Source organism: Clarias gariepinus, chromosome 2, assembly GCF_024256425.1.
Source record: "Clarias gariepinus isolate MV-2021 ecotype Netherlands chromosome 2, CGAR_prim_01v2, whole genome shotgun sequence".
Taxonomy (NCBI): Eukaryota; Metazoa; Chordata; class Actinopteri; order Siluriformes; family Clariidae; genus Clarias; species Clarias gariepinus.
In genome coordinates, this window is record NC_071101.1 from 27,067,232 (window position 1) to 27,085,700 (window position 18,469).

The 18,469-nt window shown below is 36.4% G+C and overlaps 1 protein-coding gene across 1 annotated transcript in view; it reads left to right on the forward strand.

The window, feature by feature from the left end:
• tdrd12 (tudor domain containing 12) overlaps positions 1-13,541 on the forward strand; it is a 28,420-nt gene extending 14,879 nt beyond the window's left edge. The window contains exons 21-36 of the mRNA XM_053485902.1: positions 1,066-1,194; positions 1,565-1,682; positions 1,767-1,906; positions 2,883-3,100; positions 3,886-3,967; positions 4,057-4,238; positions 8,030-8,237; positions 8,811-8,903; positions 9,013-9,185; positions 10,204-10,422; positions 10,504-10,568; positions 10,663-10,729; positions 10,848-10,961; positions 11,119-11,272; positions 11,646-11,706; positions 12,395-13,541. Of these exons, the coding sequence (XP_053341877.1) occupies positions 1,066-1,194; positions 1,565-1,682; positions 1,767-1,906; positions 2,883-3,100; positions 3,886-3,967; positions 4,057-4,238; positions 8,030-8,237; positions 8,811-8,903; positions 9,013-9,185; positions 10,204-10,422; positions 10,504-10,568; positions 10,663-10,729; positions 10,848-10,961; positions 11,119-11,272; positions 11,646-11,706; positions 12,395-12,474 (2,103 nt within the window). The 3' untranslated portion in view covers positions 12,475-13,541. The remainder of the gene's footprint in view (positions 1-1,065; positions 1,195-1,564; positions 1,683-1,766; positions 1,907-2,882; positions 3,101-3,885; positions 3,968-4,056; positions 4,239-8,029; positions 8,238-8,810; positions 8,904-9,012; positions 9,186-10,203; positions 10,423-10,503; positions 10,569-10,662; positions 10,730-10,847; positions 10,962-11,118; positions 11,273-11,645; positions 11,707-12,394) is intronic.
• The last annotated feature ends 4,928 nt before the right edge of the window (positions 13,542-18,469 follow it).

The following is an 18,469-nucleotide window of genomic DNA, read 5'->3' on the forward strand; positions in this document are numbered from 1 at the left end:
TTGCCTTTTTTTTTTTTTTTATTTTAGGTTTTTGTTTTTCAGTTTTATTTTTAGATTTCACAGTAATAAGTAAGTTACAGTGTTCTCATATGATTTACTTTGATTGATTTATTTATTTAACGTTACAAAAATCTGTTGTCATGAGCTTCCTTTTGAGACTCATGCCACAGGGCAACCACATCTTCTTAAACTGTGGGGACAGGTGTCAGTCTTTATCCAAAAAGGATCAGTGTGGGTTCAGGCTTTCATTTCAACCAAGCAGAAGCTACATCTTACGTTTTCATAAGCTTACAGATGAGCGTAATCGCCTAGTGTTGCTATGATAGTCTAGAGAGCAGATTGGCAATACAGTGAAACCTTGGATTGCTGGCATAATTTGTTTTGGAAGAAATAATGCACTTAAAACTTAATGCACTTAAAGCTAAAGTAAAGCTAGAGGAGGAATGACTCCCTCTCTGCCTCCTCTCATCTTACAGAGTAGTCCTCCCTCCTCTCTTATTTGACCATTAGCACACTAACGGAATCACTGCTGTAAAGTAAAAATAAAACAAATTAACCTGTACATTACCACTTTAACACTCATTAACACTTGAGAATTGGGTTACACGCAATCCGGGGTTCCACTGTAGTCTCTCGGAGATTGCAAAGTGTCCATCAATCATAGTGAGACTAGGCAAGTTTGCTTAGGCTGTAGCATCACCTGGGAATCCTAATAGCAACCTCCAGATGACTTTTTTTTACCCACTGTACGCTATGTGGTCAAAAGTGTGAGGATCCATGACAAGCACACCTATGTGAAAGCCTTCCACAAACTGTTTGTTAAAACCACGCAATTTTACAGGAAGGCAAGTGTGAAGGTTATTATTACAGCAATGATGACTAAATATGGAATGGGATAATCAGATGGTGCAATGGGCCTGATGCTAAAGTATTAATATCAAATCAGGAAACTGATTCAAAGGGTCCTGGCCATGAAGCAAGGATTGGCTGAGGTGCTAAATGTGCAGCAGCTGTTTTGTTAAACATTTAGTACTGTATGTTTTAATTCCTGTTTGCTATCTGCAGACAATACTGATGTGTCTGGACTGCAATAAGACCTCAGTGCTACTCGGTTCTTTGGACTTCAGCCCCTCTGTCCCACAGAAAACCCTTCTCATCACTAACTCAGCAGAGGAGGTGGAGCATGTATACAAGGTACAGGGGACTGTTAACAAGCACACAATTATCTAGAGTTCAGTGGGTCCAAAACATGCTGTAAGCCAGCCGGATTTGTGTGTTTTGGATGAGGCATGTGCTAGACTTCACTTTCCCTGGTGTTTGAAACGGGAAACCTACAGTAGCTAGTGGGTGTAAACTAGCAAATCACTGAAAACAAGGAGAAACATACCTAAAAACTCTCTGATTTAAATGGGCTAACTGTTGTGAAGGTGTCTTTAGAAACAATGATTTTCTGGGAAAATTATTTCCAATAATGTTGTTTTTATAGTCTTCTTACCAGAGATGCAGATGTCACAAAAATGTCTAGGATTTTCCCACACTAATAGTCTGAAGTGTATTCATCCAGGCTCTCAGCAACACAGCAGCATTCTCTCTAAAAGTTCACGAGGGCCTTACCTATCAGTTTGATTTTGTGATTGGGCAGTGGAGGAAAGACATTGGTCCAGGCACTCAGATTATTTTAGGTATGTGGAAATTGTGACTACTTTAATTCTTTCATTTTATACAGCACTTATTCTCCCCTAATAATTTTTGTTTTGACCCCCCAGTTACCACCAATGAGTGCTTAAAGGCTCTTGGTATCAGGGATGCCACGTGCGTTGTGCATTATGGTTTCCCCAGCTCTCCTAAATTGTTTGGTAGCCGGATGTTCTGCATGGTTGAGAACTTTAAGAATCTCTCCTATAAGGTAGTAATCAATAAAGTAATCTTAAAAAAAAAATTTCCTTGACAAAAATGTAAAAACTCGTGATGTTTGTGGTATTGCTGTCAAAACAAATGTATATACAGCTTTGGAAAAAAAATAAGAGACCACTGCAAAATAATCAGTTTCTAATGTTTTTTTCTTACAGGTATATGTATTGGTGAGATGAACAGTGTTGTTCCATTTTTTGTGAACTGCTGACAATATTTCTCCTAAATTCAAAATCTAACTATTGTTAGAGTCTATATTTAAAGGAGATGACACATCAAAATATCTCAAGATTATGCAGTATTAGCAGAGCTTTAATAACTAATATTAAATTAAAAATTTGTAAACAAATTGTGTTAATGCTTTGGCTAAATAACATTAAGAATTCAGTATTTGGTGGAATAACCCCGATTTGCAATTGCAGCTTTCATGTGTTTTTGGCTCTCCACCAGTTTTCACATTGCTTTTGGGTAACTTTATATCATATTTTTTGCAAAAAAGCAAACAGCTCAGCTTTGCTTAATGGTATGTGACCATCCATCTTCAATTCAATTCAGTTTTTTTTGTATAGCGCTTTTAACAGTTGTCATTGTCGCAAAGCAGCTTACACAATCAAAAGAATTATTTACGTTTGTATGGAATGTGAATGTGTATGAATCAAAATGATCAGATAGTCCCTGGTGAGCAAGCCGAGGGCGACAGTGGCAAGGAAAACTCCTCGAGATGGTAATAGGAGGAAACCTTGAAAGGAACTGGACTCAACAGGGAACCCATCCTCATGTTGGTGAAACAGGAAGCAGGAATTGATCTGCATTTATACTGTGTTAATCTTCCTCTTGATGACATTCCCTTTAGTTTTCTGTAGTAAATTGCAGTGGTCTCTTATATTTTTCCAGAGCTTTATTTCAGCTTTGTTTACAAATGCTTATAAACATGTCTTTGTGTGCATATGTGCATATCTTTGTTGGGTCAGAATCATTCCGAGGGCTTGTCTCCTGCAGCACGTTCTGTGTTGCTGCTGTCAGAGCAGAATGTTCGTCATGTATTCGGTGTCCTGCGCTACCTGAAGCGTACAGACACTCCACTGCCACCAGAGCTCCTGCAGACTGCCCAGAAAGTTCAGCAGGCCAAGGAACAGCGTAAAGCTGACCGTGCTCTTTGCAGCTATATGAAGAGCCTGGGCTTCTGCAGGTCTTTACACTTCTACTACCATGCAATACATTTAGGATATATTTGGCTTTGTATTACATGTTGCACAATAAGAGTGTGCACTGGTGAATATTTTGAGGTGCAATTTGTAAGATATCAGAGTGCTAAAAAAACCACACTGTTGATAACTTTATAAAGGTTTTATTGACAAATGCTTTTACAGTACAACCTTGGATTGCGAGTTTCTTGGTCTACAAGCGTTTTATAATTTCTGTAGTGTGTGTGTAAGTCGTCCTTGCTCCTGCTTCTGCTCTCATTTAACCTAAGTCATAATTCTTTTCAAAGGTGAAGTGCAGGGTAATTTGTTTTATAATTACTTTATATTTTTTATGAATTATTTTTATATTAATATTTTTGGGTTGTGAAACGAATCATCAAAGTTTTCATTTTTTTTTATGGGGAAAATTCACTTTGATATACAATTACGCTTCCGGAACAAATTATGACCACAATTCAGGGTTCCACTGTACTACCTTCTAGAATTAAATACTTCTCGAAAAATTAGCAACATTACTTTAGACACAAGGCACTTCCAAGCATGAAGTTAGTAGAAGGAAATTGAAATAATGTAGTAGAAATGGGTTTATTATTCATCTGTTTTAGTTTATGTTCATAATAGAAAATATTTGATTAACTTGTTCATATGCAAATATGTTTTTGCAATGTATAGCTTTGCCATATTGTTGTTCTTCTTGTTTTTTTTCTTTTGCAAATTTCAATTAAAATATTGTAAATGCCATCACTGAATGTTACTTTCTGGGTCTCAGGGACAGCACAGGCTGCCCAGACAGACACGTAGTCAACAAAATTCTTGATTCTCCCCAACACCTGGACTCTGGGACTATTTTGGTAAATTTGATCACATTTTATTCCTAATCTCTCAGAACTGCTAGCATGATTGAGTACTAAATAGTTTTATGTTTTATATTTTCTGAAAGGTGCTGCCCCTTTACATCAAGACTGCGAGTGTGTATTATGGGCGTATTGTGGACCAGAAGGAGAACTGTTTTGAGAAACTTGCTGCTGAGATGAAGTCACACTACGCTAAAGGGAGGCCTCTTACAACAGAGGTGGTAGAGGGAGGCTTTTATGCGGTGCAGGAAGGGGATATACATCATAGGTAAATATCGGTCTCTTAAGTCACAACGAGCATTGGGGCCCTACTTAGTCATTCTTTTCTGCTTAAGTGAACCAGGTAGCCTGGCAGTCCTCTGCTCACCTGTAGAACCACAACTACAGTACACTCGATGTCCTTTATAATGTCCTTTTAAGGATAAATAAACAAACAACCCATATTTACTAAAAACATCTTGGTAAAACATTATATGCATTAACAGAATTTTTTCTTTTAGTTAAAACTTGTAGGCTGTATCATCAGAGAATTTTTCCACCATCACCTCTCAGATTTTGCTGATTTTTTTCACCAATTGTTAATATTGCCATGAAAATAAAACCCCCCAATTTTTTTGTCCCAACTCCAACTCGTTAAAAAATGGCAGCCATCTTAATTTTTGGCCTCAAAGTGCTTTAAGACATGCCACGCCCCTTTTTGAAATCCTCTTTTCCTTGATAACTCACTTGCTATATGTCATATGGAGATGAAACTTGGTATATTTATGTAAGTTTTTATGTAGATTTAGATTCTGCAATTGGAATTTGGCTATCTGCTGTGGTTATGGAGATATTTCTGAAAAAAAAATTTTTTGGGGTACCCCTTTTCGACCCCCCAGAACCCAAGGTCTGCATGTATATATGTTACTCAAAAAAATAGGGGTTACTTCACATCACCTTATCTTGAAAATAAATAAAAACCAGGGGTCTGTTATGCTCTGTTTTATATAAATCATCAAAAATTAATTGTCCAGGTTTTGCAAATGTTTTACGATTTAATACACATTTTATATACAGAGAATGTACATGGATGTACACAATAGGCCTTATCTACCAATAAATGTGTCATTTTATGGTGGTACATGTAAGATACATGTATCACTGTCAAACAGTATCCTGTAACTGAACCATTCAGGTTCATACTGATCAGAAGTTGAATTATCTCCTACCAACTCCATGAGTGACCTCGCACTCAAAGAACTTGGTGATTGCATCATCTTTTTCTTGGTACTAATTAAGTGCAGAAAAACAAAAGCAGGTGAGTGTGTTTCATTTATGTTAATTTATTAACTGAAGCTTTCCAATGTAGTTTGTTATCTTAATCACAAACTGATTACAAAGACTTGATGGCAAAGCTTGTCTGTTCTTTGGATTCTCGTGACTATATGTTGCACAGGTGTGAGCAGTGCCCCGCTAAATAAAAACTATCTGATTATCTTGATTAGGGCAGGGCAATATGGCCAAAAATATTTATCACGATATATATTTGAAAATTTGCGATAATGATATAACTGACGATATGATTGACACGAGACAAAGCAGCTGTTTGTATGTGCATTAAAGCTATATAAAATTTTAACAGTGCAAATGCAAATTCCACACCACTGAAGTTGCACCATTTTTACAAACCAATTCTGGTTCTTCTGTTTCATTCAACGATCCGCTTTCGCCCTTCTTATTCTCCGCCGCCAAGCTTTTTCCGCCATAAGCGTTTGGAAACAAAGGCACTGCACATGCGTGTTTTACCCATATTCTATCGCGATATTTCATTTTCTTATCATTGCCTAACATTGTACCGGTATTACCGTGGAAGGTATAATCTGGCCCTTGATGGTATATTTGAAAATGCTGATTTGGACCCAGATGACACTGTTTAGTTCAAGCAGTGGATTTTATTATAAGACTTGTGAAAAATGTGACTCCTGCACAGCTCATCACTATACAGCCAAGGCACAAGCTGCTTATTTGAAAGAACTGAAAAAGAAACTTCCCATTGGAAAGGAGGCTGTTATCCTCATGGATTTTGCCGAATGTTATTTTTTATTTGTCAGGATGCTGTTCAAGGTTTTCATTGGGATACATCCCAGGTGATTCTGCATCCTTTCGTGGTTTACTATAGGGGTGGTAGTGAAAACGATGGTTCACTAAGTTGCAAAGGTTTTTGTGTTGTCAGTAATGAAAGGGAACACAATGCTATTGTTGTTCACAAGTTTATTAAGGTTCTCATGAATCCACTGAAAGTTCTTCTACCAAATTTAAATCATGTGCATTACTTCTCAGATGGTGCAGCCAGCCAGTACAAGAATTATAATTTTTTTTTTACAAATTTGTGGAGGCATTTCCTATCAAAATGACTTTGTTAGCTACAAAGTGCATGCCTTTCCTAGTTGATATTATTTGTGTCACTGCAACTTGACAGGTCTCGTACATGTACATGTACCTTTTTGTCTTATTCCATGAACTCATTTTTGTGGGCTTTGTTCTTTCAGAATCAGATACCCAGGGTGATGAAAAAAAAACTGTGATTAGTCCTTTTAGTGTAGAGAGATGAATAACGCCATTATCAGTCTTTGACTAAACATGCATTACAGAAGAATTTGAGGTAACTTTTACTTTAAAAGGAGCAGATTTTATGAGTATGCATTAAGTATTCTACAGATATTGCAGTACATTTCTGTGTGTCAAATCATTTAATGTTGCAAAACCTGGACAATTAATTTTTGATGATTTCTATAAAACAGGGCATAACACACCCCTGGTTTTTATTTATTTTCAAGATAAGGTGATGTGAAGTAACCCCTATTTTTTTGAGTAACATATATACATGCAGACCTTGGGTTCTGGGGGGTCGAAAAGGGGTACCCCCCAAAAATGTTTTTTTAGAAGAAAATATTTTTTAGAAATATCTCCATAACCACAGCAGATAGCCAAATTCCGATTGCAGAATCTGAATCTACATAAAAACTTACATAAATATACCAAGTTCCATCTCCATATGACATATAGCAAGTGAGTTATCAAGGAAAAGAGGATTTCAAAAAGGGGCGTGGCATGTCTTGAAGCACTTTGAGGCCAAAAATTGAGATGGCTGCCATTTTTTAATGAGTGGGAGTTGGGACAAAGAAATTGGGTTTTTTTATTTTCATGGCAAATCAACCAAAGGGTTCCACCACATGATCACAGATTTTGCAGATTTTTTCACCAATTGTTGGTATTGAAAAAAAAAAAGTTTTTTATTTTCATGGCAATACTAACAATTGGTGAAAAAATCTGCAAAATCTGAGAAGTGATGGTGGAAAATTTTTCTTCCATTGGTTGATTTGAGATGGAATTACTCATATATATATATATATATATATATATATATATATATATATGAAATACAGATATTATTTAAAAGTCTTATATCATCGCTGTCTGATGAAAACCATATATCTCCACTTTTGACAATTTTGCCTTTTCACTGTAAGTGGAGTGTCCTTTTGGGCATCTGAATGAACAATGAAAAGATACAGAACATAGCTATTATTAGGCCACTGTGCCACATGAAAGCATATACAGTAGCCTTTCTATAAAAAGTTTCCCAACTGCGTGGGATATAAACAGGACACTTTAGGTGCATAATTAAATGTGCGTCATGGAAACCCTCGTTAAAAACGCATTTGTCCACTTTCGCCCACAGTCGCCCACGTAAATCCATTTAAAGTATACATCTGTGAATTGTCATCTGACCATGCACTGTTAACCATAACAAGGTTAGCAGAAAGCAAATGGTAGGTGCATTGTACTGTATACTGGATGTAGAACATGTCCTTACCAAGTTTTTTTTTCTGTTATCTCCGAATAAATGAAAAAGTTTGCAGATGAGTACAAAGTCTGAAATAGTTGGGAAATATTGCTTAGGATGTTTTAGTAATTCAAATAATTACAGATAATAGAATATTGCCTCACAAACACTTTTATTTAATCCAAATTCTTGAATTAAGCATAGTTACAGATGGTGGACTGTTTATCTGTTAGGGTGTGTGTGACCATGGTGCCAGACAAGGGAGACAGGCTGTTCAACAGCGTCACCGTTCGATTTGTGGATGAAGGACGTGTACAGGAAATGAAATCGCATCAGTTACTGCAGCTTCCTCTGGAGTTTCAGAACTTACCGGGTCAGGCTGTGGAAATCATTCTGTGTAGGGCCCAACCCATTGATGGAGAGATCGACTGGAACCCAAAGGTGACTTTACATACTTTTCCTACATTATGACAAGAAATGTGTCTTTGAACTAATTTTACTGTTTAATTACCTGGAAGTGTTAATAAGGTGATATTTTTTGGAGGAGAAAAATACTTTGTTGATCTGAATTACTGTTACAATTTCTCCTTTTTTCCTGTCATTGGCAGCACTTGTGTTAGTGTTTGACCAATATAGTGTTGAGATATAATGAACAAAATTATTAAACAAACAACAAAAGCTTTACTGAATACTTAATATTAAGACCTAATGCTTTGTGCACATTCTAACCATTAGTGTTTAGAAGTGAAATGATCACTACAGTATTAAATGTACTGTATGTTTCTAATAACTAGCAGCTGTGTAGTTTTTCTTAAAATTGATAAAAACACAAACAAAAGTGCTTAATTAGAGAGAATTTACTATCGCTCCTCTGTCCTGTGAGCTCCATATCTGACTGTTTACACTTTTTCACATGAGAGTAGCTGTAGTGGTGTGTATATTGTAATTATAATTATTATTATTATATATTTTTTTGCTGTGAAATGATTCTAAACTGTATTTTTATTTTTACAGGTTACTAGAGCTATCAGTCAGAAAATCAAAGGAAAAATACATCATGCCAAGGTGGTGATGTGTTTGGGAAATACTATATGGGTTGATCCTATGGTAGGTTTTTGGTATTAATGAGATACTTGTAAAAGTGTTGTAAAATTTCTTGTCTATATAATGCTGATTTTTAATTTTGTATTCCTTACTTCTTTAAACCTGACGACAGGTACGCATGACACGCATGCCTGGTCTGAAGATCTTAATAAACGAATATAATGTCCATGCAGAGATTGCAGCCACTGGGATGGGCACTACAAACCCTCAGCATCTGGAGCTACTAAAGTCGCTGTGCCAGAAAGAGAAGACATCTGCTGTGGTGGAGTTCAGTGAGAGTAATGGGTAATTAATCAGTTATCACTTTTCCAGTTTCCATATTTAGCCTCTGTCTAATGAGGGGTGATCTAAAACTAGGGCTATGTAATCATTATACACAGATGAGTGACAAAAGAAAATTTCGCATTTGAATCCCAACAATTCCACAGCCATTCCTGATTGGTATCCAAGGGAGCAAAACTGGCCCTGCTCTAACCGGTTCTCTCAATTTGTTACCCGGAACATGAGTACAATTTAAGTAAGTAGGGCCACAACCTGTTCTGTGTAAAAAAAAATAAAAAAATAAATAAAAAATAAATAAAAAAGTCTTGCTAAAACTCATATGAGGTTTCCTTAGTCCCACTGAGGTAAATCAAGTAGTTACCTTAGTAAGTAAAGTACAAGTTTAACTCTCTTCTTTTCTGGTTGGACATACACAATCGTGTTGTAAGCATGCTCAGTTATGCAGGTTTCTGCTACACTGCAGTTGCTGGGTCATCCAGAAAAAAGATGCAACATAGTGTGTTTTAGAGGTTTTAACAATTTTAGAGGTTTTATCAGTTGCCATTTTTGAAATCATTTGCTTGAAATGCACAGGAAATCTAGACTATAATCAGTGATTGTCACATTAATACATGTAACAAATACATGTCAAGATGTTTTCAGATGTCTTCCTTTCAGAATCAAATTTTGAGGGCCAAAACTACACTCCCAACTCAAACTTTTTCTTTTTTTTTTTTGCTTAGACATACGTTTCCTTGTAATGTAACCACCTAATGATTTTAATCTGCTGCTCATGCTGTCAACTGGGTATCTGAACAAAGCAAAAAACTAAAAGCTCATTAAAATCAATCCCTCCTACCCAGACAGCCTGTACTCCTGGCCATTGGTGACTGTAGCATTTTCAGGATTTAAACTTGTTTGAATTCCTGACAATAGGGCAATCTTTACTTTTGTGCCACTTTACACTCCACTATAAGCTTTAATTTACTAACAGTTTTTATGTTCTGTTCTTGGTTCTTTAATTGGCCTGATCTTTGATCAGATGTGAGAGTGAGGTGGTGTCTCTGGAACAGAGGATTCATGCAGTTGGGGAAGTTCTTGCCAGAAAGGTGAAGGCTGGAATGCAAATTGCTGAGTCTACAGATACTGAACTTTGTGAACCCTTACAGAACTTTCAAAACACAAACCAGGTCACTGAATCTAACAGAGGACAAAGTCAGATCTCTGTGGAAGGCAGAAATGATGCTGAACACCTGGTGAGGTGAGTGCAGTACTGATGATTAATCAATTGATTTGTTTGTTTATTTATACCTAAAGTATTGACACTTTTGTACTTATTTAGGTCTGCTGATCTAACATGTTTACCTCAAGACTGGACTCCTGCTCTTTCTAATGGCTCAGTTAAAGGCAAGTCAAAATAAAAGTAAACCTTTGGTGTCGTAACATGTTCATTATTACCAGTCATGAATAATTATAATAGCCATTTTTAAATCTTTAACAGCTGACCATGAATTTAACAATGAAGTCTTACACACTGGCTGTAGACAGGATATTGCTGCACCAAAAAGGTATTTCTTCTTAATTTCAGACACGGTCATCTTTAGGGTCTTTAAAGATATAGAGCAATATTTTAAATATGTGTTGTGTTCATCAATATTTTGTCCTTTTCTTTTCTGCATGTTTCAGTTTCCATCCACAAATCAAGTGGTATCAAGAAGAAAACTCAGTCACTCTTAAGATAAAGCTTACCAACCCCATGATGCAGACGTGTGAGTTTTTCTCTGATAGAGTCCTTTACAGGTCAGTGGACACTTTTGATCCTGCATTGTTAGTAGTTTAAAAAAATAAAGTATTTTATTGCTACAGTTTTTGAAATTGTGTTGTATTTAGAAAGCTTAATGTAATTAAATTGTACTTGTAAGTATGTAATTTATTTCGATTCCCTTTCTCTTTTCAGTGCATATTTAAACAGACAGCGGTATTGTGCCAATCTGGAGCTGCACAGTGACATCAGCACAGAGCAGTGCTCATGGAAAATGACATGCAGCGAACCAGTAATCAAACTGGTGAAGAAAAAGAAAGGCGAGTGGAAATCACTGCTTAAATACAAGGTAGGTTTTTCCTATAGCAGTGTTGACCACTTTTACTATGTGTATCGTGAGAGAGAATGCTGGGGGTAATGTTAATAATTTAATTTGTAAAACCACTGACGGGGGACATGAATAACTTTGAGAACTGACTTTTGAATATATCCCAACTCCTTAAAAACATCATTGTAATGACATAATTAACCTGTTAGAAACAGGAAAAGTCTGAGTGACTTTGACGAGGCAAATTGTGATTTTCAGATAATAAAGAGACATAAATCTGTACCTGCAGGGTTAATTTCCTACGTTACAATATACTTAATCTATATTTACAGTAATACAGTACTACTACTTTTTTAATCAAATCTATTTTTTCCTGACTATTTCTTTTCAACAGAGTGCTTTTGTAAGCTATGATTTTGACCACATTGAAGTTGAAGAAATTTCTCTCTTAAATGGTAAGTTTTAGTGTTGGATACACATAGACTGAGGCAGTGAACTGAACATGGCAACATTTGTCCAGTCTTCTAAAAAGCCATCAGAATAACCTTCGTTACATGATGCATGTTTTTCAAATTTGGGCCTTTTCAAGCTTGGTCACCTCATGATCCAGTGGTAAAAATATTTTTACGGTATTAGGGTAAGGTGTGACATACTTCGTATGTGGAGATGACCTTCTGATGGCTTTTATGAACTAGTGATGAAATTGCAAAGCAAATGGCGATGTGGGAAGGTTTAACTTGTGAAACCTTTTAAATGTCAGGACTTAATGCCTTAAGCCAACACTATTGGTATTTTAAAAACTTTTATTACACCAAAACTATTTCTTAAATTAGCTATAGAAGTTATATTTAGCATGTCAAATTTAGTATAACCCTCACCAAGCAGTTTTTAACAGTCTAAAATAAAAATCAGTTCCAAGCTGCCTTACGGCAATCAAATCATTTTGTAGATGCTAGAGGCACACAGTGGCACTACTTACGCAAAGTATTAAATTATCCACATACATCTGAAGCATTATACATACAGTAATAACATGATAAAAGTTTCCTGACTTTTGCAGTATATATTTATATGCATGTAAAATAGTGTGCATATATAAAATAACATTATTATTATTATTATTATTATTATTCCCATCTGCAGGTACTTGGTTTGTGGGTGACACAGGAGAAGAGGGCTACTACAAGAGCTCAGAAGAACAGAGTCTGAGTGATAGTGACTAAACAGAAAATGGTTTACATACCAACAGTTCATATAAAAGTCATCTTGCAATCTTTATTGGAATGTAGCAACCAACTAAATTTGAGTGACAAAGAAACAGACACTTAAGGAAAAAAAGAAGACAGATCCTATTGTTTTTGCTATAAACTAAAGACATTCATATTCAAAATATTTAAAAAATGCACATGAAATAGTAGATCAGAATTTTTGTTTCCATTTTCTGATTCTACATCCACAGTGGTGGCCAAAAATATTAGGACAACATATGCCATGCATTATAGTTCAACTCGTGCACAAAATAGGTGATTTCACTAATTAGTTTTAGCCTGTGTGGCTGAAGAGTTGGGTTAATTAACTAAAAAAAACTAGTATACAGCTGTGTATGTAACGATGGTATTCAGCTTTTAGAGCCATGGCCTGGTTCATCGCCAGACCTAAACCAATAGAACACTGTTGGACAATGGTAAAAAAAGCCAGTAACAGTCAAGAAATCATCATCTATATATAATCTTTGGGAAGCGTCAAGCAGGCATGGATTGATCAAGTGACACCAGAGTACTCTAGATGTCTTTTTGATTCTATCCTCCGTCAAATCCAGAAAGTTATAACTAGGCTAGGTAAAGACTTAATACTAAATATTGATTGTTGTATAAATAATTCTTGTTATCTTTATCATTTAAAAAAAATTGAACGCCAGTAAAGCATTGAATTTTGCTTTTGATCCCACTTCTACCTTTTTTGCCACTACTGTAGATTTGTTAAACAACTTTAATTTTGCCACCTTGTGTTTGATCCCATCCTTTTTAAGTGATCAAAATTAAGGAACATGTGACTGTCGCCTTGCACCTCCAGGGGTCCAGGCTCGATTCCCGTCTCTGTTTGCATGTTCTCCCCGTGCTTGGTGGGTTTCCTCCGGGTACTCCGGTTTTCTCCCACAGTCCAAAGACCTGGAGGTTAGGCTAATTGACGTTCCCAAATTGCCTGTAGCAAGGGTGTATCCTGCCTTATGCTCAAAGCCTCTTGGGATAGGCTCCCCGCGACCCTGAATACAGGATTAAGCGGTATAGAAGGTGAGTGAGTGACTGTTACCTGCTTGTGGACTTTTAGGTTAATTGTGTGAATAATTAAAATCTCTCAACATCTACTCTTAGTTTGAGCCCTGGGTACATTTACATTACATTTAGTCATTTGGCAGACGCTCTTATCCAGAGCAACTTACATTTTTTTTTTAACTCATTACACATCTGAGCAGTTGAGGGTTAAGGGCCTTGCTCAAGGGCCCAACAGTGGAAACTATTATTTGTGAGGACTGCATTTGTAGCCAGAAAGTTTAAAGTTAACATGAAGAGCTTTCTCATGGAGAAAAAGTAGGTGACACTGATGTTTAAAAAAGGCATTGGGCGTTGTCTAAATAAGAAAGAAAACTATAGGTATACTAATAATCAGACGAGTCATCCAAAAAAATCAACAACAATTCAGAAGCCAAACAAGAAGATGGAAACCTATCATCAGCAGTAAGGACCGGAAGGCCAGATTATAATTCACATTTTTTTCACTATTTTATTTTATTTAATGTTTAAGTGATCCCCAATGACAATAATTCAAAAAAGAAATTCAAACCACTCGCACAAAGGTGATGGTTTACTGTCACCTCAGTTTTATTAATGAATGTGACCTTCTTAATCCATTTTTAGTAGTTTCAGCAATCTCCTTAGTAGTTGTTTTCTTTTCTTGATGTAGGCCAATAATTTGCCTCTTCTGAAATAGAGTAACGTTATTTCCAGGAAGTGTCTTCTGACAAGGTTGTTTAAGAAATGAGAAGCTACTCACTGCATCAGTTAGGGTTAAATAACTTGTTGCCAGCTAAAACATATTAATGAACGCGGTAATTATCCAATCTTATCCATTTGCTTAGTTGTTGTTAGGGCAAAAGTAGTTTTTTTGCAGTGCTTATGCACTGGCCTTAATTTTCATCTTTTCTGAGCATCAAAATGACTTGCGTTTCTTGCCTAGACATCTTTCTGGTCTTCATGTTGGTTTAACCTTTTTAAGAACAAAGTCAGCTTTCACAGGTTAATTCTAACAAGGGCAACAAAAAACTGTCAGTGACATGATCCAATATTTTATTACTGAAAGCTAAATATTCTGATCAGTTTTTGATCCCTAATGCAATAAATAAGCAGACCTAAGATCATTTAATTTCTAACCGAAAGGTCTTTAGTGTATTGCAAAAACAAAAGAACTGACAGTGTCAATGCCTTTAGAGGGGATGTTAGTAAATTTGTTTCAATTTGTGCACATCATTTTGAGTAAAGGCAGTTTTATTATTCTTTTTTCTGTCACATTAAAGGTGTAGCTTTAGCTGCTGTACACTAAAATGTGCAGGGAAGGTGCTCTAGAAACAGGGTTAAGATCTTCGGGTTTAGTCTCTCTAGGTAGTAATGTTATGTTTTGCAGCTCTAATACACCTAACTTTAATCATGAAAGCCTCAATAAATTCATTCTAAGTGTGTAGAAGATTGGTTGACTTGGGAAACATATATATTTTGTCAAACTTTCAGATTTTCATTTTTAAAAAGTACTTTTCTGTGCATGCTTTGTAAACTTAAAACCAACAAAAGCCCACAGTCCAAACTTCTCACTTCTTTGTCAAGTTCACATTCAAGTTCAGGTTCATGTTATGTGTGCTGTTTACACCATCTCTGTTTTCCCAGCTCTGTTCCAACCCAAATATGTATAAGTAGCTTGCTCTTAATAACGGGTAAAAACCACTTGCAAATTGATCCTTGATTCAGCTCAGCTCTTCATCCACAAGTGGTGCAATATTTAATTTCTAAAATGTTTCTGCCTGTAAGCCAGAACTTTGTCATTCTAAAGCAAAAGTTATAGTTTCTAAGAGTTTGCATGTTCTCCCTGTACTTTGTAGGTTCCCTCCGTGTAATCCAGTTACCTCCCACAGTCCAAAAACATGCAGATTAGGTTAACTGACGTTCCCAAATTGCCAGTTGTGTGTGTGAGATGATGAATTAATGAATCAGTTGGGCCAACATTGTAATTGCACTGTATAGTAAATGATCATAAAATGGCCGGATGCAGCTTTAAGCAGTAATTTTGGAAAGCAGCTGTGTTTTAGTGTTTGTGTTTCAGTGTTTTATTAGCTATCAGTTAGTTAGTTATAACTAGTTACTAGCTAGTTATCAGTTATTAGCCATGTGATAATTTGTTGCTGCACATACAATTTCCCTGCTGATATTATTTTGTAGATTCATCATGATGTTTGTTATGAAGTTAAGATAAAGATGTGAGATGTACATCTGGCCACTGACCACTTAAAAGCACTGTATTTTGAAGATTTTTTTTTTAAGTCTCACCTATTCTATTTAACTTTGCCTCTTTAATTTAATTCTAAATGGTTCCACATGAGACATTTTGCAACTTACTATTTGTTAACATGTTTGGTTTAAAGACTTGGAAGAATGATAGTTTGTAGTCCTTCAAGTTTAACATTATGTTCATCATATAATTTGTAGAATATATTCTTTGTGGAAAAATAAAATGTAAAAAATGACATGCTTTCACTTTTATTTTAATGAATTATTTGCAAAGCTAAAAATCTGTTAATTATCTGTGAATCTCCACATTCTTGTATCAAAGCTGTCAACTGTCACATTGAGCATGACACTTATGCACTTATCTTCACACGTTTGCATGCCACAATTTCTCGTGCTGGCATATTCAAAACAGTTGTCTGTAAAAGACTCAAGCAAAAACAATGAGCTCCACACTCTCACATGTACAGGAGTATTGTGGCCATAACGGACTGGAATGGCACTCCTCCGCTTTACTCACATTCATTTATAGCTGTATGATGGCATCAACCAAACACAAAACAAGGCTTAATTGGTACAGTCATTAAAGTGCTAAACAAATCAGTACCCCAATAAAAAAAGATCAACATTGAAATGCATGTACAGTACAGACTTTGAAGTTTTGCACCAGCTGGAGCACTAGAAGAATGAGTAAGGGCAGTGACTGTATTATTCAATGAGGGAAATGATTGTGATTATTTGCAGTAACATTAAAATATTTGCATTCGGTTTAATCATAGCACTTTTTATATTCATAAAAACTCTAAGACTAATCAAGTGGTTAAGTTTTCCTTACGGGCAGAAGTACTGAATGGGGCTGCTAAAACACTGGAGCAGGTGAGCGGTAGCAGCCAGGTGTCAGTGATTTGCATGCGGGTGGGGTCGTGGGTACCCTTGAGAGTGTGCGTGTGTGTGTATACACGTGCATCTCAATCAATAGAAATATCATTAAAAAATTTATTTCAGTAATTTAATACAAAACGTGAAACTTTTTAATTACACAGTCAAATTCAAATTTTATTTGTCACATACACAAACATACACAGTACGAAATGTAGTGAAATGCATTATACGACTGCCATTGACCCTAAAAGAGAATTAAAGTTTACAAATAAGAAATAAATATAAATAAAAGAATACGATAGAAATTAAATAAAAAAATTAAATTCAACTAGGAAAAAATAGAACTAAAAATATAAATAGAAATATGATGTGCATAAAAATAAAAATACTGTACATAGAAATATAATGTGCATAAAAATAGAAATATGTGCATAAAAATAGAAATATACTGTACAAATTGAAATATACTGTACTGGGTGTGCAAATATGCATAGAACAAAGTGTCTTTGTGCAGAGGTTATTAAAGTGTCTTTGTGCACTGGTCCAGGATGTAAACGTAAACATGTAGTGTAGTTGTGAAGGTAGGTGAGCGTGTAATTGTCCATAGTGTTCATGGATGTAAAAAGATTGATAGATTTGATCAATTATGAAAAGATTGTGTTAGTTCTGCATAGTGTTGTGGTTGAGAGACCTTATCGCCTGCGGGAAGAAGCTCCTCCTCAGTCTCTCTGTGTTGGCCTTCAAGGAGCGGAATTGCTTCCCAGACCGCAACAGAGTAAACAGTCCGTTGTTGGGGTGGCTGAGGTCCTTCACGATCTTCCTGGCCTTGGTCAAGCACCGCTTGCTGTAGATCAAGTGCAGGTCAGGGAGCTCAATGCGGATGATGCGCTCAGCTGATCGCACCACCCTCTGTAGAGCTCGTCTGTCCTGCATGGTGCTGTTCCCGAACCAGGTCGTGATATTTCCCGTCAGGATGCTCTCTATGGTGCAGGAGTAGAAATTCCTGAGCACCTTGAAGGGCAGTCTAAAGTCTCTCAAGCGTCTAAGGGTGGTAGAGACGCTGCCGGGCCTTTTTTACCACGGTGTTGATGTGACAGAACCATGCCAGGTCCTGCGTGATGTGAACACCGAGGTATCTGAAGCTGATATTTAGACTGATATAGACTGATATTTCAAGTGTTCATTTCTTTTTCTTCATGATTATGGCTTGCACAGCCACAGCTAATAACAGCTCAAAATTCAGTAATATTCTAGAAAATTAGAATTTTATTTAAGACAAATAAAAAAAAGATTTTTAATACAGAAATTGACTTTTGCATGAATTACTGCAGCAATGCGGCGTAACATGGCGGCGATCAGTCTGTGACATTACTGAGGTGATATAGAAGACCAGATTGCTCTGATATTGACCTTTAGCTCTTCTGCACTGGGTCTCACTCACATCTTCATCCTCACAATGTATTGTCTATGGGGTTTGGGTCTAGCGAGTTTCTTGGCCAATAAAGCACAGGGATACACTGGTCTAGGTATTAGTCCTTTTGGCAGTGTGGGTAGGTGCCAAGTCCTGCTAAAAAATGAAATCAGCATCCCCATAAAGCTGGTCAGCAGAGGGAAGCATGATGTGCTCGAAAACGTCCTGGTAGCTGCCCTCACTGACCTTGAACCTGATAAAGCAGTGGACCAACACCAGCAAGTTACATGGCTTCCCAAACCACCACTGACTGTGCAAATTTTACACTGGACTTCAAGCAACTAGGATTCTGTGCCTCTTCTGTGAAAAGAGGAC